Source organism: Stomoxys calcitrans, chromosome 2 (genome assembly GCF_963082655.1).
Source record: "Stomoxys calcitrans chromosome 2, idStoCalc2.1, whole genome shotgun sequence".
Classification (NCBI taxonomy): Eukaryota; Metazoa; Arthropoda; class Insecta; order Diptera; family Muscidae; genus Stomoxys; species Stomoxys calcitrans.
Window position 1 is genome coordinate 237,073,813 of NC_081553.1, and position 24,427 is coordinate 237,098,239.

The window sequence follows — 24,427 nt, forward strand, 5'->3', positions numbered from 1 at the left end:
TCTAATCGGGAGGTCGGTTTATATTGCGGCTATATCAGGTTGTGAACAGTTATTGGGAGTTATACTAGAACATTTCACGCAAAATTTCAGCCAAATCGGATTAAAATTGCGATCTCTAGAAGCTCAAGTAGTCAAGACCCAATGTCAATTTTTATTTGGCAGCTATATCATGTTATCAACCTATTTAGACTATACCTGGCACAGTTGTCGGAAGTGACACCAAAACACCACGCGCAAAATTTCAGCCAAATCGGATAAGAATTGCGCCCTCTAGAAGCTCAAGAAGTCAGGACCCAAGATCGGTTTATATGGCAGCTATATCAAAAGATGGACCAATTAGGCCCATATACAATCCCAACCGACTTACACTAATAAGTAGTATTTGTGCAAGATTTCAAGCGCCTAGTTTTACTCCTTCGTAAGATAGCGTGCTTTCGACAGACGGACGGACAGATGGACGGACAGACGGACGGGCAGAAGGACGGACATGGCTAGATCGACTTAAAATGTCATGGCGATACTTTATGGGGTCTTAGACGCATATTTCGAGGTGTTACAAACGGAATGACGAAATAAGTATACCCCAATCATATGAAGAGGGTATAATAAAGGTGTAAGAGCTATAGTTACTTACAGTTGCTATTGATTTAAAAGACAATGAACGAAAATTCAAGAAATATTGGATTTTTTTATCGTGTTGGCCCTAGTTGAAAAACGTTTTGTCCACACATTAACTGTTTGCCACCCAGTAAAGAACTTAGTACCAGCAAATGAAAATGTTTTCACAGATTTATTTCACTATTTATACCCTACACCATCATTGTGGTGCAGAGTATTATAACTTAGGGAATTTGTTTGTAACACCCAGTAGGAGGAGAGATAAACCTATTGATAAGTATACCGATCTACTCAGAATAACTTTCTGATTCGATTAGCTATGCCCGTCTGTCTGTCTATCCGTCTGTCCATGTTTATTTGTGTACAAACTACAGGTCGCAATTTTCATCCGATCGTCTTCAAATTTTGTACAGGCTTGTTTTTCGGCCCAGAGACGAAGCCTATTGAAATTGGAAAAAAATGGTTCAGATTTAGATATAGCTCCCATATTTATGTTAGTCCGATTTTGAGAAATATTGCAATAAAATAGTCATTTGCTAACCGATTCTCTCGAAATTAAGCAGGAAGGATTTTCTTACGACTCTTAATATTTCTGGTGAATTTCAGATTTAGATATAGCTGCCATATATATATATAGCCCGATTTTCAGTCCTAGAGCCTCAGCAAGCGTATTTATTGACCAATCTTCCCAAAATTTTGTACAACGCTTTCCTCCATAACTAACGCAATATCAATGAAGTTTGCTCGAAATCAGTTCAGACTAAGATATAGCTCCCATATACATGTTCTTCCGATTTTGAGAAATATTGCAATAAAATAGTCATTTGTTAACCGATTCTCTCGAAATTAAGCAGGAAGGATTTTCTGACGACTCTTAAAAGCACTAAAATCGGTTCAGATTTAGATATAGCTGCCATGTATGGATATAGCCCGATTTTTACTCCTAGAGCCAATGCAAGCGCATTTATTGACCAATCTTCCCAAAATTTTGTACAACGCTTTTCTCGTTCGTCGGTTCAGATTTAGATAAAGCTTCCATATATATGTTCATCAGATTTTGGGTAATTTGTAATAATGTTGTCATTATAGTCCATTTACAATTCCAACCGACCAACACTAACAGGAATTATTCGGGCAAAATTTAAATCGCCTAGCTTTATTCCTTTGAAAGTTAGCTAGATTTTCACAGACGGACAGACGAACGAACAGGGCGAAATCAAATATATATACTTCTTTGGATCTGAGATTAATTTTGCAATATTTACAAACGGAATGACGAAATTAGTATACCCCCCATCCTATGGTGGAGGGTATAAAAAGAAATATTTAAAAATCGGTCCAGCTTAACTTGAGGGATTTGTGCGCGTGTGTGTCTTTAAGACTAAAATGTTGAGAAACTGTCAAATTTATAACTCATCCCTTAAACACCCCGTAGCTGAGTTATTTGCTACCTCGGCATACTAGTGATAGGATCACTGGTTCAACTTCCACCACAGGCTTTAGTCTGTCGCTAACTGTGCCATCATAATGGATCCAGTGTTCCCGTTAAAATCTGACAAAGCAGATGATGGCAGTGAAAATGCCTGAATGAGCGTCTCCAAATAAAACAGAGATGCTAATTAGTTTTTGATGTTATTTAAAATTGTGAATGGGGCATTGTCATGGCATGCTAGACATTGTTGGTATCGCAGTGTTGACACTCCAACCAGTTTGATTCGGAATTACGTTTGCCAAAAATTATTTCAATTCCAACTACCGCAAAATGCACTCAAGGAAACTTTTTCTAGTAACGTGGTCTATGGCAGCGTTCATGATGCCTTTGCTTAGCCTTGCTAAGGCCACAGATGTTAATGTCACAGCAGAAGATAGTGTAAAGGGGGAACCCTTCCAAAAGTTGTCACGCTGCCGCAGATATTTAGTTTTTCCCGAAGGCAGTTCATTTCAGTTTGGTAAGCAAAACACAGAAAATTTAATAAACCATCTGAAATAACCTATCACTACTTTGTTTTGTTGGCTCAATTAGTTTTTGACTCTGTCGTGGCCGTCGTGCATAATGTCAACTACATATCCTTGTCGGTAACTTTGGCACTGGCCTGGGCTTTGCCAGATAGGCCTCCAAGTGAACTGTTTATGTTTTTGAAAGATCATTTGAAACAAGGCTTTGAACAACTGCCTTACAACGAAAGCATGTTTATACCTCACAGTCCTGACTTGTACACAGATGTTGGTATAGATCGGACAAACACCCAAAACGGTTTTGGTGGTGATGGTACGGAATCTAAATTCCTGCCACAAATCCACAGAGTTGCAATTGCTAAACCATATCCCTGGAAGACTCTTACCACCGCAAATACAAATCCTTTCCAACAGTATGTGCAACCTAAAGGACAAAACAGATATGGTGCCGAAGCCAGTCAATATCCTTGGTGGAGGTAAGGTGATTTTCACAATTTTGGAGAAACAATTTTACAGACGAAACTCTTTCCTAGAATTCAAGATTCAGCAACAAACTACCAACCGTGGAATAGAGCAAAATCTAACCGACGCCATTATCAATATTCCCCCTTGCCACGAAAAATTATACGCCACAGAGTTCATCATGTCTATCCAATCCTGGGCAAACGCAATGGAAGATCTTCTGAAGGTACTCACAGGCGCTACCGAAGAAGAGAATTTTTAGAGAAAAGTTTGCCCAGCATGGATCAGTTGCATATTCGACATCAGAGGAGAACCAGACTTGACTTATACGAAGTTATTGAAAAACATTTGGACAGGTAGGTGCTTGTCAGAGAATGAGGGATTTGTAAATCCACTTACCAAAATGACGCGAAAAACTCATTGCAATTTTGATAACTGGTTATTGAGTTTTCGATGTCGTTTTCAATGTAATCGGGAACATTCATATATGTTCAAAAACGTAATCTACATTCCCATAGTCTTCGACGTGGCAATTTCGGTTAGGGTAAAGATTTCCAGCACTCTAAGAGATATTCTTCAGGAAGCTCTACGCTCTGCAACAGCAACCGAAAGTGGTCTGGGTATAAATCCGTGCAAGACAGAAGTAGTTCTTTTCAGCAGGAGATACAAGTTGCCTACAGTGGAACCTCTCTCCTTGGGCGGAGAGAATGTTCCATTTACAGAAAGCACAAAATACCTGGGTGTTTTGCTGGACAGGAAATTGAACATTTTGGAAAGGGCAAGAAAGGCCACTCTTACCCTATACACCTGCAAGTAAGCCATTGGTAAAAGTTGGGGATTTAGACCACCTGCCATGCATTGGGTATATAGTGCAGTTGTCAGACCTGTTATGCTATATGGGGTTGTGGTCTGGTGGACGGCGCTTCAAAAGTTCGACCAGGTGGGCTTTGGGGTATACTCCAAAGATCTCGAACTGGTCATTTCGAAAAGATTACCCGACCACTGCAGTATGTATCAAACAAAGATACTTGCAATTAAGGAAGTGGTGGAATGGCTAAGATACAATGTCATTACGACGATTGGCATAAATATTTTCTCAGACAGCCAATCAGCCATTAAATCCCCGGAGAACGTATTTCTGAACACAAAAACCGCCCTCGACTATCGCAGATCTCTCAACGAGATGGCTGATCAGTTCAAAGTTCACCTGTTCTGGTTGCCGGGCCACAGAGACATCCCAGGGAATTCTAAAGCGGACGAGCTTGCGAGACAAGGAACTACCTTACACACTTTAGGGACACTGGAATCTGTGAGTATGCCTCTAGCGACATGTAAGCTAAGTTTTCAGGACCAGACCAGAAGGGCAACGAATGATAGATGGTCACAGTCACAAGCTCCCTTAACCTCATGATAGATGGTCACAAAGAGGGGACTGCGAGATTCCAAAACTATGTGGCCTTATCTAGACTTGAAGAGGTCTACTGCTTTGCTGTCATTGGCTGGAACAGACGTCTCAGTCATTGTGTTCGTCATGACAGGTCACTGTCTAATCGGAAAACATGCTGACAGACTGAAGGTTGCCAACAACGACTTTTGCAGAAGCTGTAGGGACATCGAGGAAGAAAAGACTATAGAACACCTTCTGTGTATGTGTCCCGCACTAGCAGTTGGAAGGAGTTTCACTTTAGGTTCTCATTTCTTTGAGAACCTAAGTATAGACTCAGGATCTGAGGGAATCCTTAGTATACAAGCGTGCGCCATTGGTCGAGAAGGAAAATCTTCCTTCTTGACTAAATCCAGTGCTGCGTCTGGCCAGATCTCACCAATCTTTTTTAGGGCGCAACGATACATTTTAATTGAGCGTTCATCCCCGAAAGCAATTAGTTTGTCTCGGCCCTGATACCAGCCTACACCGTCACAAACTGGAGCAGAACAAGGATATTCCGCAAGAATACTGAAGACAGTCCATTGACTATCCCACTCCAATTATTCCTGGGTATGCAGCCCTGCTCTTCTCCCTTGTCGACAACTGCCATCTCCATACTGTCCCTAGCGAAATTAGCAAAGGTTCTTGGGCGCATCATACTATTGTGCGCCCTAGTTGTTTTAGGCATGGGATGCCCTCCAGGTAACCGCAGCCCTTTGGCTGACTGCGGTGCCGTTTCTGAATCTACACGTGTACTCTTTAGGGTAGCCGGTGCAGTGGATCCACTAGCCCAATTCCAATAATAGCCCAATTCCAATAATAGCCCAGAAATAGCTCCTAAGAAACCATTTCTCGAAATGGTTTCTTAGGAGAATTTTTTTAAAATTGTATGTTGTTGTCGTTTTTGCTATACGATTAAAAAAAAATCAACCCGCCTTAATGCTCATAGTAGCTGGCCCATCTTGCTTCGCCAAACCCCTTAATAGTTTAGACAAAAAGATATGTCTTTGAACATTTTGAAGCCCCTTTCGGACATCCACGTGACATTATATGCATATATTGTATTTCTTATTTACTTTCTTATAAGCACCATAGCCGATACAAAACTTTCAAGTCGTTCCATTTGAGACCTGTATTCCCTCGAACGGCCTTCATTACAATTTAGGGCAATTGACGCACAGTTGAGGTAACGGATTTGAAGGAGGGGCGGCCCAGCTTAGGCGAAAATTTAAATATGAATTTCATTACATTGTTCCATTCATTCAACTTGAGGTAATGCTAGGCGGTTCAGCCGGTTTATTCGAAACAAACACACTTTGACTTTTTTAAGACAAATACCCAAATCCGTTGATTTGGCTTTGATTAACAGGAAAATCTGTGAGGATGGCAATTTAAAAATAGGGGCCAACCAAAATTAACGAAAGATTTTATTTTTGTTTTGTAGAAAAAAACTAAATGGCCACCACTGCATTTTAAGAACCTTATGCGAAACTGAACAAAAATCAATGGAGCGTAAGCCTGGATCTTTTGTAGCAGAACTGATGCGAGCCATGTTTTCATTACCAGACGAAATACCACCACGTGCATTGACCACTAAAGAACAGAGCTACGATGCAGCCCAAGCAAGTGAAGGTGATTGCGCCTCGCACTACCCCCAATGTAAACATTCTGTATGGTCTTCCAGTTTTGTAACTTAAATCGAATCCAATCTCATTCACTCAACCTTTGAATACATCTGCCCCCCCTTTGGCCTAATCAAATTGGAAATTTGTTAACAAAACGAAATGATAAGGAAATGTAAAGTAAACGAGTGGAAATGGTAAAGACCAGTTCATAGCAGAATAAAAGAAAATAATTGATACTAATCAAAAAGTAGCACAGCGAAGAAAATCACTTAGCATTGATTTTTTTTTTCTTTTTGTTTTGTTTTTGTGTTTTGAGACCGTTCTTCTTCTTTTTCTCGGCTACTGGCTACACTTCAAGCTTCAGCGGCTTGATGCTATTAAAGGGAGGCCAATTCGAACGGTGTCTTGAAACCACTCCAACTTGGGTGGGTAATGGCTGGTACTATGTTCGTTTTTCGCAACATTTTTTCGTGAGTACTTTTTTTCGAAAATAGATTTCAAAATTACAATTATTCGAAACATTAGAAGGAGCTCTAATAAATACAGTACGATGGTTAAGGTATGATGGTTATAATACAAAACAAGTAAGAGCGTGCTAAGTTCGGCCGGGCCGAATCGTATATACCCTCCTCTTCGGACCACAAATGAATTGAATGCTGAACAATGTAGAAGTCATTGTTTAATATTTCAGTTCCTTCGGATAAGAATTGCGCCTTGTTGGGGCTCCAGAAGCAAAATCGGGAAATAAGTTTATATGGGAGCTGTATCAAACTATTGATCGATTCCGACCATATTAGACACGACTGTTGAAGGTCATGGGAGAAGCCGTTGTACAAAATTACAATTTTAGCGTGCTTTCGACAGACAGACGGACTTGGCTAGATCGACTTATGGCAAAATGTCAGCCAAATCGGATGAGAATTGCGCGCTCTATTGGCTCAAGAAGTCAAGATCCAAGATTGGCTTATATGACAGTTATACCAGATTATGAACCGATTTAAATCATACTTAACACAGTTGTTGGAAGTGATATCAAAACACTTTGTACAAAATTTCAGTCAAATCGGACGAGAATTGCGCCCCCTAGAGGCTCAAGAAGTCAAGACTATATGGTCTATATGGTAGCTATATTAAAAAAATTAACCGATTTGAGCCATACTTAGCGCAGTTGTTGGAAGTGATACCAAAACACTTCGTACAGAATTTCAGTCAAATCGGACGAGAATTGCGCCCTCTATAGACTCAAGAAGTCACGACCCAAGATCGGTTTATATGGCAGCTATATCAAAACATGGACCGATTTGGCCCATTTACAATTAGCTTAGCTTTATTCCTTCGAAAATTAGCGTGCTTTCGACAGACGGACGGACGGACATGGCTAGATCGTCTTAATATGACATGACGATCAAGAATATATATACTCAGACGCACATATCGAGCTGTTACAAACAGAGTGACGAAATTAATATGCCCCCACCCTATGATGGAGGGTATAATAATAGATCTCTGAAAATTACGCAGTCGAAACCAGTAAGGAGAGGCAAAAGTCGGACGGTGCCGACTGTATAATACCTTACACATACCCTATAGGTACAAAGTGGGAGCTATATCTAATTCCGAACCAATTTTGATGGACCTCGTTGGATGTTTTCAGATGAGTTGTTAAACAATCCGTATCAAATTTCGAGAAAATGTGTTCAAACTGTAATAAATACGGTTGACAAATGACAACATTATTGCAAATTACCCAAAATCTGATGAACATATATATGGGAGATACATCTAAATCTGAACCGATTTTGACCAAACTTCTTAGATATTGTAGTAGGCATCGAAGAAAGCGTTGTGAACAATTTTGGCAATGTTGGTCAATAAATGAGCTTACAGTGGCTCTGGGAGTGAAAATCGGGCGTTATATATATATATGAGAGCTATATATAAATCTGAACCGATTTCTATGAAATTTACTGCTAAATTCTGCTAAATTTGGAGAGAATCGCTTAGCAAATGAGCACTTTATTGCAATATTTCTCAAAATCGGACGAATATATATATGGGAGCTATATCTAAATCTTAACCGATTATTAGGAAAATCACCAGTAATGTCGGAAGTCATGGGAAAATCCTTTCTGGGAAATTTCGAGAGAATCGGTTAACAAATGACTATTTTATTCCATTATTGCTGCAAATCGGACGAACATATATATGGGAGCTATATCCAAATCTGAACCGATTTTTTCCAATTTCAATAGGCTTTGTTTCAAGGCCGAAAAACATGCCTGTACCAAATTTGAAGAAGATCGGATGAAAATTGCGACCTGTAGTTTGTACGCAAATCAATGGACAGACAGACGGACGGACAGACTAAATTGAATCAGAAAGTGATTCTGAGTCAATCGGTATACTTATCAATGGGTCTATCTCTCTTCCTTCTGGATGTAACAAATAAATTCACTTACTAATACCCTGTACCACAATTCGTTTGTATTTCTCTTTCGCGACGAGCTAAATTATCGAAGAATTTATTTTCCTATACAATGGAAAAGTATAGCCAGAAGATACAACAACACCAACAATTGTGTGACGCGTTACGACCTGTTGGTTAAGGATCCAAATTATTGTGAAAACGCCTCTTTGATATAAATAACAGACTAACAAAGCCGCTCAAAATTTTCCACAAGTACTTCTTATTGATGTAGGTCGGTTGGGATTGTAAATGGGCAGTATCGGACCATGTTTTGATATAGCTGCCACATAAACTGACCTTGAATCTTGATTTAATGAGCCTCTAGACTGCTCAATTGTTAACCGATGTGGATGACATTTTATTCGAGAAGGTTTGTTATGACTTCCAACAACTATGCTTAGTTTGGTCAAAATCGATTGCCATATAAACCGATATCGGATCTTGACTTCTTGAGCCTCTGATGAGCGCAATTATTTTCCGATTTAGCTTAAAATGTGCATGAAGTATTTTGCGTTGAATTTCAACCACTATGGTAAGTATAGTCCAATCCGGTTCATAACCTGATATAGCTTCCATATAAAATTTCCCGACTATATTTCCTGACTCGCAGATCTCTCAACGGGATGGTTCAACAGTTAAAAATTCACCTGTTCTGGGTGCCGGGCCACAGACATATCCCAGGGAATACTAAAGCATACGAGCTTGCGAGACTAGGAACTACCTAGCACATTCCAGGGTTACTGGAATCTGTGGGTATATCTCTAGCGACATGTAAGCTAAGTTTTAAGGACCAGGCCCGAAGGGCAACGAATGATAGATGGTCACACAGAGGGGGCTGTGAGCATTCCAAAACTATGTGGCCTAATCTAGACTTAAAGAGATCTACTGCTTTGCTGTCATTGGCTAGAACAGACGTCTCAGTCATTGTGTCCGGCATGACAGGCCACTGACTAATCGGAAAACATGCTGACAGACTGAAGGTTGTTTGCAAACACTTTTGCAGAGGCCTTCGAGAGGGACATCGAGGAAGAAGAGACTTTAGAACACCTTTTGTGTGTGTCCCGCACTAGCAGTTGGAAGGAATTCCACTTTAGGTTCTCATTTCTTTGAGAACCTGTCTGATTAAAAGGATGTGAACATTCGCAAGTTATTGGACTTTTTAAAGCGATCTGGATGGTTCAACGGTAAGAACTAGAAGGCATCTTCCTTCTTCTTTTTTCCTTGTGGTATCACAATGGACGAAAACGTCTAAGTGAGTCTGATGGCAGACTGTCACTTAAACCTAACCTATCCTTCCTGACCCTATAGAGGGCGCAATTCTTATCCGATTTGGGTGAAATATACAACATCCAAATCAAGTATGGTCGGAATCGGTCCATAACCTGATATGGCTCCAATAACATGGCAATTTGTATCCATAATTACTGGAAAAAGAACCTGACAAATGCGATCCATTGTGGAGGGTATATAAGATTCGGCCCGGCCGAACTTAGCATGCTGTAACTAGTTTCATTCGCTTGTTTTAACTAGTTTCATTCGCCCACTTTACTCCAACCAAAACTGCATTGGGATCTCTATTTTCTAACTCGAACTAGAATTTGTCTAAGACTGTCTTTGGATTTTTTCCACCCATTCGGCTTTAATGGGTTAATGTTTCGAAGTAACATACCATCTATGCCTTGGGTTAAAAAAAAATACACAACAAATTTAAAATTTGGCATAAAACAAAAAAGTTGACTTTAAAACTCACTGATAGCAGCATCGATTTCATTTACCATCGTAACACTGTGTTTGCTCCATGGCTCCAAAACAACAAGAAATTGTTAACACAATTCGAGTTGAAATTCACTACGTAGGTAGAAAGCAAATTTACTGCTGTTGTTAATTGTTCTCATGCCCTTTCGTCGAGTCACTCCCCTCGCTAGTGGATGACTCAAACAAGAACGAGTCTACGTTTCTGGTGTTTTTTACAGCATCAGTTTTCAATCAGACAACAAAGAGTGGTTTATGCTATCGATTATTAGCCAATCTCCTGCGCCTGGGCAAAATGCAGTTCCATCTACTCAAACTGCTGCAATATGGGGCCAGCCTGCTACTGCTAATGCAATACCCTGTTGTGGCAAACAACCAAAACGAGACCGTCCTTACGCTAGAACATAGAATCGAGCAAAAATTGGAAGAAGAGCAACGCTATGGCAACAACATTCCCTTGCATAGAAAGAGAAGATATTTGGAGTTTCCCGAAGGATCCTCATTCCAGCTGGGTAAGATTTACACAGACTATCTATGCATTCAAAATCCAATCATCTGAGTTGTGTAAACATTTATTTAAAGTCTACGATTTGATTGTGGGCATGGTGGACTACACAAATTATCTCATCCTGGGAGTGACTGTGGCCTTGGCCTGGGAATTGCCCAGTAAACCGCCAAGCGAGATTCTAAACGATCTCACCGATCGCTTAAAAGATGGCACACTGGGAACTACACGAAACGACACCATAACCAACATCAAATATGTGGATACCAAACCTACCAAAAACCAAAGCCCTCCCGACAACAAGTACTACACCAATCTGCAACCTCTCTTCCGACCGCCTATGCATTGGCAGTATTATGCCGATAGACGCCCAGACAGCTACTATCGGCCAAAGCAATATGCGAATTGGCAAAAGTATGCCACCCGCAAAGATGACTGGCATCGCAAGGACAACTCTTATTACAGTCCAAAGCCCCTACATCCCTTCACAAAGTGGACATCGAGTGGAGGTACGAATAGCAGAAATTCTCCACGCATTACCGCCAAGTATCCTTGGTGGAATTTAGCCTCAAGGCAAGCAGTTAACAAAGTTAAAGTGTGAAAAGACCAAGAAATCTCAAAGACGGAGTTTCATTTCAGATTCAATAACTCAATGCGAAATAGACCACTTGTTCCAGGATCAAGGCGCTTCGACCAAAGACCTCAGCCCAGCCTATGGAAACACGGACCGTACTCGCAAAGTACTGGTCGTTCGGAGCATCGAGTATTGCCCATATTTGGCAAACGAAGTGTAACAAATGACAATGCAAACGCTGACGTCCCATCCCATCGCCACCATGGACGCAGCATTCGAAGTAGTGACAGCTTTAGCAAAGTGGATCGAATTCACATTAATCACCATCGCCAGACACGTCGTGATTTGTACGAAAGGATCGAAAGCTATTTGGAAGGGTAAGAAGATTTGTTCCCTTACCTCCTCTCAAGCACACACACACACACTTACACACTGAGTGGCCTCCTTATTGTTCATTACTACTGCTACTACTAATCCTGTCCATGCCATACAATCCCACTAGGTTTTGTCGAGCAGATATTCTTGCTTTTGCTTATGACAGAAGTGATGATGGCACTTGAGTGAAACTAATTGAAGTGTTTCAGATCTGCGACGCATATATTCTCTCTCTCTCCCTCTCTCGCGCTGTCATTTAACATATGCATATGTATTTGTGTCCATTTGTGCTTTGATACTTTCATTCATTCGACCTTTCGCTTGGCAATCCCTATTTGGCACACAATCATCTAGCACAGATACTGGAGAATTTACAATGGCAGAATATAAAAGCACAATGGGATGATATGAGTGCACATAAAAATGTCGTATATAACTTGCATGGAGGGGTCCTAGTAGGGGTCGTGAAATTAAATAACTAATTAAAAACAAGTAAAAGCGTGCTAAGTTCGGCCGGGCCGAACCTTATATACCCTCCACCATGGATCGCATTTGTCGAGTTCTATGCGCAATATCTCTCCTTAGGCAAACAAAGAATATTGAAGAACTGTTGTGCTATTGGAGCTATATCAAGTTATGGTCCGATTCGGACCATAAATGAATGCTGAACATTGTAGAAGTCATTGTGTAATATTTCAGTTCATTCGGATAAGAATTGCGCCTTCTAGGGGCTCAAGAAGCAAAATCGGGAGATCGGTTTATATGGGAGCTGTATCAAGCTATTGATCGATTCAGACCGTATTAGACACGTATGTTGAAGGTCATGCGAGAAGCCGTTGTACAAAATTTCTTCCAAATCGGATGAAAATTGCGCCCTCTAGAGGCTCAAGAAGTCAAGATCCCAGATCGGTTTATATGGCAGCTATATCAGGTTATGAACTGATTTGCGCCATACTTAGCACAGTTATTGGAAGTCATAACAAAACATCTCATGCAAAATTTCTGACAAATCGGTTGAGAATTGCGCCCTCTATAGGCTCCAGAAGTCAAGATCCAAGATTGGTTTATATGACAGCTATACCAGATTATGAACCGATTTGTATCATAGTTAACGCAGTTGTTGGAAGTGATACCAAAACACTACGTGCAAAATTTCTGACAAATCGGGTGAGAATTGCGCCCTCTAGAAACTCCAGAAGTCAAGACCCAAGATTGGTTTATATGGCAACTATATCAAAAAAAAACCTACACTAATAAAAATCCTTCGAAAATTAGCGTGCTTTCGACAGACAGACGGACGGACATGGCTAGATTGACTGAAAATGACAGACGATCAAGAATAAATATACTTTATGAGGTCTCAGACGCATATTTCGAGGTGTTACAAACAGAATGACGAAATTAGTATACCCCCATCCTATGGTGGAGGGTATACCAACACATTAGACCAAATTATCTATAGAATTTTCCTTTCGAATCCTCTCACTTTTATGCCAATGATTGAGCATTGTGATTTAAAACGAGAGAATCGGTTAAAAAATGAGCACTTTCTTGCAATATTTCTCAAAATCGGACGAACATATATATGGGAGCTACACCTAAATCTGAATCGATTTCGAGCAAACTTCTCAGATTCTGTGACTGTCGTCGGGGAAAGCGTTTTGCCTAATTTTGGCAGGATGGGTCAATAAATACGTTTGCTGTGACTCTAGGATTTAAAATCGGGCGAAGTATATATATGAGAGCTATATCTAAATCTAAACCGATTTCCATGAAATTCAATAGTAATGTCGAGAGTCAAGAGAAAATCCTTCCTGCCAAATTTTGAGAGAATCCGTTAACAAATGACCATTTTATTGCATTATTACTGCAAATCGGACGACCATATATATGGGAGATATATCCAAATCTGAACCGATTTTTTCCAATTTCAATAGGCTTCATCTCTAGGCTGAAAAACATGCCTGTATCAAATTTTTAGACGATCGGATGAAAACTGTGACCTGTACTTTGTACACAAATTAACTTGGACAGACGGACAAACAGATAGACGGATTCAGAAGCAGAAAGTGGTTCTGAGTCGATTGGTATACTTATCAATGGGTCTATCTCTCTTCCTTCTGGGTGTTACAAACAAATGCACTTGTACCACAGTAGTAGTATAGGGTAAAAAAAGAAAAAACATTGTAATTGGTTTATTGACCTGAGCACCACCAAACACTTCTTTTCAGATGAATATCTGTCCAACTAACTGCCCAATAAGGTAATCTTACCAAGGGTTGTTCGAAAATATTACAGTAAATGCCAAGGCATAGTCGTACGGTACTCTTAAAAAGATTTCTTTGAAATCAGTGAAGGGATATACGCAGTCATTTGCACATTATAACCAATCCCGCGGACTTATGATCTTCTGTGAGTACATAACGATGTGCAAAAGTATGCGCTTATCTGCCCATCACAGGTCTAGATGTTCATAGGGGAGGGGTCTTGAGTTAGGCGCCCATCCTCCTATATTCCTTGAACAAAAAGCTTGAGCAACAGATTAGTACTCTATTGACAACTATTCTTAATTTGTCCTGATTGGCCCTTTAAACCTTCAAAGAAACGATAACAGAGAAACGATAAAAGAAAAGTTTGTTGGGTCTGCTGACCTTAAACCATTTTTATCCTCTTTTTGCCGTAAAACTTTCCAATTTTTTAAAATTCTCGGCGATTACCTAAACATTTGCTGTATACCAAAATACATTTTTGGCAATTTCAGGTAGATAATTTGTCTGCTGTTATTTGAAAGCGTTAAAAAATTTTGAAATTGTAGACAATTAGAAAAATATTTACGATATACATATACTCCTAAAGTTAAGAGATAAACTTAAATAAACAAGTTTTTAAAGTACTTCTGATGTTTAAGGGTTCATTTAACACTTTACCATTTGGAAACAGCAGAAAATGTTTGCTGTTTTAGCAAAAAAATGCTGATGCAGCAAAAATGTTTGCAGTTTTTACTATCAAATTTATCTGGCTGTATAGGCTCATACTTCGCCAGGAGGGTGTTTCGAGAAACGGCTCCTACCTTGATAGTAAAACCCGAACTTTGATTTCAGTTATGTTCTACCCTCCTCATACCTTTGAATTCCATATATGATAGCTCTGCCTCCGATTTATGCGTCAAATATGGTCTAAATTAGGTCATATAGAAGGAAATCGCCAGTAGTAGAATAATCAAAAGTAAACCGAAACCGTAAAGTGATAAATAGCAAAAAATATCTCGATTTTTGCAATGTTTTGCGGAATAACTTCGCTGGTTGCTGTGACTTGGTCTTTGTATTAAATAAGGCTTCAATGCACATTAGCCATAATTTCATATCATCCCCACTGTGCTACGACAAACAGACGACACTGCACATTTCAAATTTTACTTTTCATTGCTTTGTCCCATTGAATGGTCAATCTCTTGGCCGACTCATGGTTTCATCACAGTACTCATCTTCTGCTGATGCACCACAAGACACAATACAGTTCTATGGGAAAGGATGTGCAATGGGGATGGGAAATCCTTCAATTACTTTAAACAATTACTCTCAACAGGGATTCATGTGATGAAATATTAACATTAAATAACAATAACATTTGAAAGGACCTTCCAATCACAGCATACACACCATAGCACACACACTCGTAGACACAACCAATAAAATGCATTGACACACTTACACATTAAACTCATTGATTCTTTGCCAGACGCGGCTCCAATGGACATCACTGTGTGCTTAGGGCTCTCTGTGAGACTGGACAAAAAGGCGAAGAGCATGAACCTGGATCCTTTGTGGGCGAATTAATGCGTGCCCTCTTCACACTACCCGAGGCCTTCGATAGGGAACGAGGTTACAAGGAACAACGCTATGATGCTGCCAATGGCCACCGTGGGGATTGTTCGGCAAGGTATCATCTATGCAAGGATTCCCTGTGGACATCGCATTTTGTTATGTAGATCAGGCAAAAGCTCACGCCCCCCAAATAAATAAAAACAACTTCGGAAGATATTCTAGAGATATAGAGTTTTATTTCACAATGAGCGCTTTGAACTTAACAGCCAATCCAAGAGACTAATGGGACATTTATTTTGCAGAAATGCATCGCATGTCTCAAAATCCGCTTTCATCATACGCGAGTAGTCATCCTGTAGACCATTTATTGTGGGAAAACTATGGAAAAACCAAAACGGTAAGACAGATTATTGGCCAACCATGACAACTCAGCACTTCACTTCAACTCACGTGAGTATTATCCTTAAAATATCATGGAACAATGAGTATCCGGGTGGCATTAAAAATCGCTTGCTATCACACATGGCTCTCATGATGCAGGTTTTCATATCGATGCCCAAACTAAAATGAAATTTTGTTATTTTCTAGTTATAAAAATGTAAATTTTTAAAAAGCTTATAAGCGAAATTGGAACTGAATTTGTCGATATCGGATGAGGTTATCTGTCCTCATAAAATCGATGGCAAAAATGCACTTTACAGGGCTCACCTCCGATTTCGCTGTAATTTGGTATGTAGAAGTGGGTTGATCCCAGGAACACGAGCAGAAGTGCGTTTTTGGGGCAAGAGCCCCTGGGCCCCCAGAGGGGCCAAAAACCCCGCCCTTGACAAGAAATGGACCAACCTAGGCAATGTGGGCATTAAAAGAATGGTATTGTCGAGTAGACTATGAATATGCTAAAAAGGTAATGTAAATATCAAATGAAAGGTACTAAGAAGTAAATTACGATAGATATGCAAAAAAAAAAATATTAAGCTCTAAAAGAAAGAAACATTTTTCAAAAAATCGAGCGATCTTACTTTTCATTTGATACCCATATGGCCTATATTACCTGGGTTAAAAATTCTCAAGACCCCTTAGGTCCTTCCCGGGTCCAATTTTTAGATATGTTTTTGCGTTTTCGTAATCTACTCGACAATACCTTTCATTTGATAGGTTCGTCCACTTCCCCCAAGGTGGGTTTTTTACCTCTTGGGCACCCCTTTGCCCCAAAAACGAATTTCAGATATGTGTTCCTGGGATCAAAATTTGGGGGGAGTGCAAAAATGAAAAAATTGGTGGTGCGCCTTGTAAAGTACATTTTTGCCAAATCGAAAGATCGGTTAAAGGAAGCTTTACTATTGAATGGGAAATATGTATCAAATATGTATCCGTTAAACTTGAATCGGACTGCACTCATTGATATGAGCGAGGTATCCCCTGTTCCTTAATGGAGTGTTCATGGGAAATTCAGAAACTTAGTACAATATACCCCAAAATTACTTAAATCAAGAAATTGGTTAGAAAAGTGGCAATTTTTCAATAATTTCAATATTTTCTAGGCTTTTGCCGCTGAAAAGAAGAGAAAAGTTCCCTCTTGGAAAAAAACAACTATCAAATGCAACCTTTTGAAAATTTTCAAGTTGCCGCATAAACTTATTTGGGCCATGTTTTTCTTTATTTTTTGTGTTGAATACTATGCGCTATGCTTGTGAGGAAAAGAAATTTAAAATCTGTTAACAAATTGTCTCATAGTACGAAAAAAGCATTGATCAAATTAAAAAAACTTTGGACACCCACCACTTCGGGCAAAATCAACTGGTCTGAACCATATACGACACGGATGTCAAAAAGCCTAACATAAGCCACTGTATCAAATTTCAGTGAAGGCGGATTATAAATGCGCCTTTCATGGCGCCAAGACTTTAAATGAAGATATCGGTCTAAATACCAGCTATATCCAAATTTAGACCGATTTGGGCCAAGTTTCAAAAAAATGTCGAAGAGCCTAACACCACTTACTGCCCCAAATTTCGACGAAATCGGACAGTAAATACGCCTTTTATGGCCCCAAAACCTTAAATCGAGACATCGGTCTATATGACAGCTATATCCAAATCTAGACTGATCTGAGCCAAATTGAAAAAGAATGACGAAGGGCCTTACACAACTCGGTGTCCCAAATTTCGGTGACATCGGACAATAAATGCGCTTTTAATAGCCCCAAAACCTTAAATCGAGAGATCGGTTTATATGGCAGCTATATCCAAATCTGAACCGATCTGGGCCAAATTGCAGAGAGATGCCAAAGGACCTAACACATCTCACTGTCCCAAATTTCAGCAAAATCGGATAATAAATGCGGCTTTTATGGGCGGATCGGTCTATATGGCAGCTATATCTCAATCTGGACCGATCTGAAGAAGGATCTAGGCTGACCTACCACAACACGCTGTCCCGAATTTCAGCAAAATCGGATAATAAATGTGGCTTTTATAGACCTAAAACCCTAAATTGGCGTAACGGTCTATATGGGGGCTATATCAAGATATAGTCCGATAAAGCCCATCTTTGAACTTAACCTGCTTATGGACAAAAAAGAATCTGTGCAAAGTTTCAGCTTCATATCTCTATTTTTAAAGACTGTAACGTGATTTCAACAGACAGACGAACCAACGAACGGGCAAACGGACGGACATGGCCAGATCGTCTTTAACGATTTTTACGCTGATCGAGAATATATATACTTTATAGGCTCGGAAATGGATATTTCGATGTATTGCAAACGCATGACAAAATCAATATACCCCCACCCTTTAGTGGTGGGTTTAAAAATTTTCCCACTTGCGGGGAAATACCTAAGTACACACATAACTCACTTAATTGAGATAATTTTTCTATGGTTTAAGCATCTACAAATCAGCGACTTACATTTTGCTCAGTCCCTCAAAGTGCCCAAACAGATCCCTGCGATTCCTGTAGTTAACATAGTGAGGAGAATCCACAAACTCATCTGTGTCCTCCTCATCACAACAACCATGAAGTTCGTGATTCAATTCAATATCTCTGCCATAACGACTCCAATGCCCTGGCTTGTTGAAATACGTCCTCCGGTTGTGCCATTTGGTTGCTGGATATCTTGGTTTTGCATACTTCTCCACATACTTTTGATGCTTCTGGGGGGTCCATTGATATCTGTGCAAATACTCCGGTCTGTGGTATTTGATCCATTTCGGTGGGGGGTTTGGTGGAATTCTTGCCACACTCGGAGGCAACCATTGCAAGGACGAGGCATTGTAGTCTATGCGCTGCACCATTGGTGCTCTTGTGGCAGGTTTAGCCCTGTACTTTATGAGGGATCCTGGTATACCGATAAGATTTAAACGAGTCGGTCCACTGGGCATGGGAGCCTTGGTAGTGGGCTTTCGCAGGCGTTTTGGTATTAAATCGATTCGCGCCGAGGGAAGCGGATAGTAGGTCGCAGCTTCAATTACAAAATTAAGGCCTCTGGGATATAAGGCCAATAAACGTTTGCTCACCGACACCGTAAACTTTATCTGAGCCCCCCTGGGGAAAAGCAGCCATCTCTTTCGACGCGAAAATACACGTTCCACCGGAGTCCTTAAGGTGGAGGTTAATGATGAATTTTGACTTTTCACACCCACACCGAAGAAGGCAATGAAAACAGCTAAAAAAATCCAATTCCGCACTTGTCGCATTTCGAACCAAAAGCGTTGCCCATTTAAATCGAACTACTGCACCTAAAGCAGTTGGACTAAATAAGACATCAAATGGGTGGGAATATTTACCTATCCCATTATCACTCAATGACACCTTTTTACTTTGATTATGACGAGACCACACAAAAGACTGACAACCACCAGCCGACCTCATTACAAGACAAAGAACAAAATTCGTCGAATGATAGAATTCCCAATGTCCAATGGTTAGTCTGAAAAGTGAAATTGTAGACGAAAGTTGTTTCAGAATTTATGGTGCAATGGTGTTCATCGAATGGATCACCTTCGCTGTTCTCCTAGACAGTTGTCATTCTCTGCTGTACCCTGCATCTACATCTTTGGGGGTAAGTGTGCTTTAGCCATATCGCCAATATTTTGTTCTAACTTTCCTCCACTCAGTTGGTTGCTTCCGTCTCTGTGCCGATACCAGAATATTTTCCCGAGCGCCGCGTTATTGTGGATTGGTGTTTTGCCATGGGCTATGAAATGCCCTACCAGCTGTCTTCCTTTTACAATATACCCATTTGGCCTGGCAAACACAGTCCTATAAATCGTAAACGTTCTTTGCCATCACACCCCTGGCCAGAACCCAAGCACTGGAAGGCCTTGGCGCATTATAATGCAACATTTAGCGGAGGCATGCATCCAAGCGATTTTAGTGCCGGCGAACTGTATCAAAGCTTGGAGGATTTATTGCTCAGGTGAGTTGGAAATCTTGTTGAAAAGAAGACTGTATGACTGTATTTTATACCAAAAAACTTGCAGTTATGGCTTTGACGAAACCTGCCTGTTGAGAAGTGTATGTGAATTGGCCAGGCATCCCTTTGATGAGGCGGAGCATCACAATATCCTAACCCACATAATAACCTTTATTCTAACGTAAGTGTAACAAGGCAAATGTAACTTAGTCTAGATGGCAACTTATGCAGTCAATGCAGTTACGGAGGGAGGGACGGAGGGAGGGACGGAGGGAGGGACGGAGGGAGGGACGGAGGGAGGGACGGAGGGAGGGACGGAGGGAGGGACGGAGGGAGGGACGGAGGGAGGGACGGAGGGAGGGACGGAGGGAGGGACGGAGGGAGGGACGGAGGGAGGGACGGAGGGAGGGAGGGAGGGAGGAAGGGACGGAGGGAGGGAGGGACGGAGGGAGGGAGGGACGGAGGGAGGGAGGGAGGGACGGAGGGAGGGAGGGACGGAGGGACGGAGGGAGGGAGGGAGGGACGGAGGGAGGGATTCTATTCCATTTTTAACAAAAAAAAGTTTTCGTAATAGTTTTTTTCTGTGTATTTTCTAACAAAATTTTTAAATATTAGAGGAATGTAAAATATGATAACCGTCTTGCCTTTGCTGCCAATATGACTTACAGAACCAAGAAAAGTTTTAGCCCCCCCAGAATTTTAATAATTTCATTGTTTTCGACAAAATTTGCTCATTTAATCATTTAGATCAAATATGGCTAAATAAGGCATCATCGGATAAATATATCCGTTTTTTAAGCTCTAGAACGTATTTCGGAAGATTAGAAAAAGATTAGGGGCTAACTCAAGGTATTATTCAATATACACCCTTTTTCAAACATAACCTGCGTGTGGGCAGAAAAGTTCTCTGTTCGAATCAAGCTCAATATTCCCATTTTTCAAGACGGCAGCCTGATAACAACAGACTCACAGACATGGTTAAAATTAAACGACTTTACTTTATATGGTGGAAAATGAATACTTCGATGTATGGCAAACCACGAATGACAACATTTGGTGGTTATAAAAATTTCTTCTATTCAATTATATTGTATTTTTTTTAGACTAAAACACTTTTTTTATCCATATGCATTGCAGGCCCTCGCAACACGAAGGATTTGCCCCTTCTGAAACATTGTATCAGGAAACATATGAAGAGGCCGAAAGAAGTGGTTTTCTAGGTGAAGACTGTGCTTATCTATACCCAAAATGCAGTGTGGATTTACTGAGTCTATTAACCAAAACTGAAATTTTATACTGATACCTTGGAAAACCATAATAAAAGATACACCAAGCACTGAAATAAGGATTTTGGGTTTAACTTTATTCGAAAACGATTGTCAACATATTCAGAGGATCATTCTTACACTTCGGGTACAAATGATGGCATAGTTTTCCAGAGCGTCCCAGATGTTCGGCTAAATTGTAAGGATTTGGTTGTTCTTCAGCTTCATGGGCAGATATTATTTTGAACTGAGAAGGGCTGTTAATGCAAGAGTCTATTGTAGGAAATTTTAATTTCAAAAGGAGTTTCTGGTCAAGAGGACTTACGTCATTACGAATGTTACGAGATCTATTAACCAATTATCATCGATCCTCTCGAAGGGATGACGAGCCAATTCACAAATCGAGCGTTTCCAGCAAGATTTGTCAAAGCCATAGCTGTAAAAGAGAATTATTTAAGATGAGGACCAAATGAAGTCATCAAATTAATTGAACGAAAATAAAGCCAGGTTGGTAAAAACGCATTAAGTTTGGCAGCGCCGAATTTAATATACAGGACCAAAGATGGTATTTCTCATATGTCAAATATAATAATGTTAAATATCATAAGGCCATAACAAAAGTCCAAATGCCATAATTTAGCCACTGCAATAAAAGATGAAGGTGCTTAAAAACTAAAATTGGAAGTTAGGTTTTCATGGAATCTATAGCAGGATGTAGAAAGATTTAGACCATACAAAGCTTTCAAATTGCAAGACATAACACGACCCAACAAAACTAACCTCAGATAAAGCGCAATAAAATTCCGCCCTCCGATATGAGGGCGGAAGTATCGGTTTATACACTGTTTAAGACCCATATGGAATTTAGACTAAATTGGTGTTCAAAACGTCAAATGGGATCTGCATCAGTTTATGGTCTCATTTCCAACATATTTGATGTGGATGTTGAATTACGCCTTTTAAAGGTTTGCACCATTGTGCACCAGATACTATCGACATCCTATAAGATACATTGCGCCTTTAGATGGCTCAATTTTCATTCGATTGGGCTAAAATCTTGTACAATGATTTCCCCCAAGACTTTCAACTTCCGTCTTCATTAAATTTGGTTTTATTCGGATGGGCATTGATACTGCTATTTTTCTATATACCCCACCCTATCTAAACATATTTCTATATACCCTAAACAAATAATTATATGTGCACAAAAAAAAAATTCAGGAAAATTTCTTCAATTAAAAATTGAAAATAAATATGCTTTCAATTAAAAAATTAATTGAATCAATCATTTTTTAATTGAATATTGATTTATTTTTCAATTACGATCGTGATGGAAATTTTGGGAATTCTCAATTAAAAGATGAATTGATTCAATCATTTCTTTAATTGAATCCGATCTTTTTTCAATTACGACCGTGATTGAAATTTTTGTCATTATCAATTAAAAAATTAATTAATTCAATCATTTTTTTAATTGAATTTGATTTTTTTTTTTCAATTACGATCGTCATTGAATTTTTTGTTATTTTCAATAAAAAATTTTTTGATTCAATCATTTATTAATTGGATCTTAAAAAATTTTAGGGTATAAAATGTGATTGAAATTGTATCTCATTCAATTAAACAATAACAGCATATAACACTAGCTTTTGTTCTCTTTCGATTCGTTCGCCAAATTAATGAAAACCGCTGTTTTCTCTCTATAAAATCAGCTGTATTCAATGAATTGGCGAACGAATAGATCGATAAATGGAAAAAAAGCTAGTGTTTAACGTCGTTATTGTTTAATGAAAACAACTGGCGAACAAATCGAGAAACAAAAAGAAAACAATTTTAGTGGTCAAGGTAGTAAGTTTTTCCAATCAATTTTTAATGAAAGTAGAAACTTTTTAAGACCCAAAAGCACTGTTATAACTGTCCGTTTTGAAAAAGTATAGCCGCTCAAAATTTCAAAATTTTCAATCCATACTTTAATTGAAATTTTTTCAATTATCTTTCTCAAAAACTGTGATTGATATTATCATTTTCGTGATTGAAGCAGTTTGAAATAAAAAATTAATTGCATCAATGAACCAATTTTTTTTTGTGTGCAAAAAAAATTTTGCTTTTTCCCATCTAAATGCGACCAGTATTGAACAACAATTAAAGGGCAAAATGTTCACTACCTTCAACACTTTGCCATTCCATGACCATTTCTCTGTTTCAACATCATCCGTTATTCTTTATTTCTGTGGAAGTTTAAAAATTCCTTGGAAAATAATAATGCATGAGAAAAAATTTAAAGATAATTTGCACTTTTTAGCGCAATTCTACACAATGCACATAAATTTATTGGCCTGGGTTTTTACTTCTCATTTTCGTTTGAAATATAGGTGATGGAGTATTATCGATAGTATCGATATTTATTATTAAAAATATCGAAAATATCGAATATTGTGTTTATCAAAAGTTTGCCAGCGCTACCAATTACCTTTCTATTATACTCTCCAGACTTCTGTAGAATTCCAGGGGATTAAAATCATAGTCATTCTCGTTCGTTTGTCGTTTGGAGATTTCATTGTTTCTTGATGCCCATATTGGTGCCATGTAGAAGGACGACAAATTGAATGGCATGTTGTAGTTCATTTGCAGCCCCCAATCGAAAAAAGCTCTGCGCTTTAATGGTAGTGGTGTTATTGGTATAGAAACGGAACCTGTTAGCTGAAATGATGGGTAATAAACTTTTTTTAATAAAGCAAAGGTTGAAAGAAACGGATAGTTTTATGCTAGAAGGCATAAATTCGGGATAATTTGATGTCTGTTATTGTGCCTTGGTCCTTGATCCAGATCGTGGGAAGACGAGGTTATTACTGAAAGGAAGCAATAAGGAGGTCAGTATAGCTATTGGTATTATAACGGGACACATTGGACTACGAGCTCACTTATGTAAAATCGGTGCGTCAAGTGATAGCATGTGTAGGGCATACGGGGAAGATGATGAGACGTTGGAGCATTTCCTTTGTCATTGCCCGGCTTTCGCGTCTAACAGATACCGGTACTTAGGTGGAGACAAAATACCAGACATGAACCAACTTAGGAGAGTGGTGTTGAAAACAATTATGTAAGGATTTTTTAAGTAGCACGGAATTCCTAACTTAATTCCGCGCACAACAAGCCGATTA

General features: G+C 39.5%; 4 protein-coding genes across 4 annotated transcripts; 2 read left to right on the forward strand and 2 right to left on the reverse strand.

The window, feature by feature from the left end:
* The first annotated feature begins 10,558 nt into the window (after positions 1–10,558).
* Positions 10,559–15,748, forward strand: LOC106088888 (uncharacterized). Its single transcript, XM_013254597.2, has 4 exons — positions 10,559–10,818; positions 10,889–11,384; positions 11,451–11,762; positions 15,499–15,748. The coding sequence occupies exons 1-4, from the start codon at positions 10,602–10,604 to the stop codon at positions 15,746–15,748; spliced, it is 1,275 nt and encodes a 424-aa protein (XP_013110051.2). The 5' UTR covers positions 10,559–10,601.
* A 75-nt stretch (positions 15,749–15,823) lies between these two features.
* LOC106088881 (uncharacterized) lies at positions 15,824–19,282 on the reverse strand. The gene is made up of 3 exons (XM_013254589.2): positions 18,495–19,282; positions 16,035–16,145; positions 15,824–15,962 (listed from the first exon to the last, which is right to left on the reverse strand). The coding sequence occupies exons 1-3, from the start codon at positions 19,280–19,282 to the stop codon at positions 15,824–15,826; spliced, it is 1,038 nt and encodes a 345-aa protein (XP_013110043.1).
* Positions 19,283–19,789: 507 nt separating this feature from the next.
* LOC106088882 (uncharacterized) lies at positions 19,790–21,301 on the forward strand. The gene is made up of 3 exons (XM_013254590.2): positions 19,790–20,004; positions 20,069–20,182; positions 21,139–21,301. Exons 1-3 carry the CDS (start codon positions 19,790–19,792, stop codon positions 21,299–21,301), a joined length of 492 nt encoding a protein of 163 aa, XP_013110044.2.
* A 62-nt stretch (positions 21,302–21,363) lies between these two features.
* LOC106088883 (uncharacterized) lies at positions 21,364–23,879 on the reverse strand. The gene is made up of 3 exons (XM_013254591.1): positions 23,737–23,879; positions 21,592–21,702; positions 21,364–21,523 (listed from the first exon to the last, which is right to left on the reverse strand). The coding sequence occupies exons 1-3, from the start codon at positions 23,877–23,879 to the stop codon at positions 21,364–21,366; spliced, it is 414 nt and encodes a 137-aa protein (XP_013110045.1).
* Between the last annotated feature and the right edge of the window lie 548 nt (positions 23,880–24,427).

Coding starts and splice junctions, on each gene's coding strand:
- LOC106088888 (XM_013254597.2), top strand. CDS start 10,602: ATGCAGTTCCATCTACTCAAACTGCTGCAATATGGGGCCAGCCTGCTA. Junction 10,819..10,888: donor AGGATCCTCATTCCAGCTGG/GTAAGATTTACA, acceptor ATTTATTTAAAG/TCTACGATTTGATTGTGGGC. Junction 11,385..11,450: donor TGGTGGAATTTAGCCTCAAG/GCAAGCAGTTAA, acceptor GTTTCATTTCAG/ATTCAATAACTCAATGCGAA.
- LOC106088881 (XM_013254589.2), bottom strand. CDS start 19,282: ATGCGACAAGTGCGGAATTGGATTTTTTTAGCTGTTTTCATTGCCTTC. Junction 16,146..18,494: donor TTTGAGGGACTGAGCAAAAT/GTAAGTCGCTGA, acceptor ATTTCATTTTAG/TTTGGGCATCGATATGAAAA. Junction 15,963..16,034: donor ATTTTAAGGATAATACTCAC/GTGAGTTGAAGT, acceptor GTTTTTCCATAG/TTTTCCCACAATAAATGGTC.
- LOC106088882 (XM_013254590.2), top strand. CDS start 19,790: ATGCCCTACCAGCTGTCTTCCTTTTACAATATACCCATTTGGCCTGGC. Junction 20,005..20,068: donor TTGGAGGATTTATTGCTCAG/GTGAGTTGGAAA, acceptor AAAAACTTGCAG/TTATGGCTTTGACGAAACCT. Junction 20,183..21,138: donor ATAATAACCTTTATTCTAAC/GTAAGTGTAACA, acceptor TATGCATTGCAG/GCCCTCGCAACACGAAGGAT.
- LOC106088883 (XM_013254591.1), bottom strand. CDS start 23,879: ATGCCATTCAATTTGTCGTCCTTCTACATGGCACCAATATGGGCATCA. Junction 21,703..23,736: donor CTGGAGAGTATAATAGAAAG/GTAATTGGTAGC, acceptor TCTCTTTTACAG/CTATGGCTTTGACAAATCTT. Junction 21,524..21,591: donor CTCGTAACATTCGTAATGAC/GTAAGTCCTCTT, acceptor TTGCATTAACAG/CCCTTCTCAGTTCAAAATAA.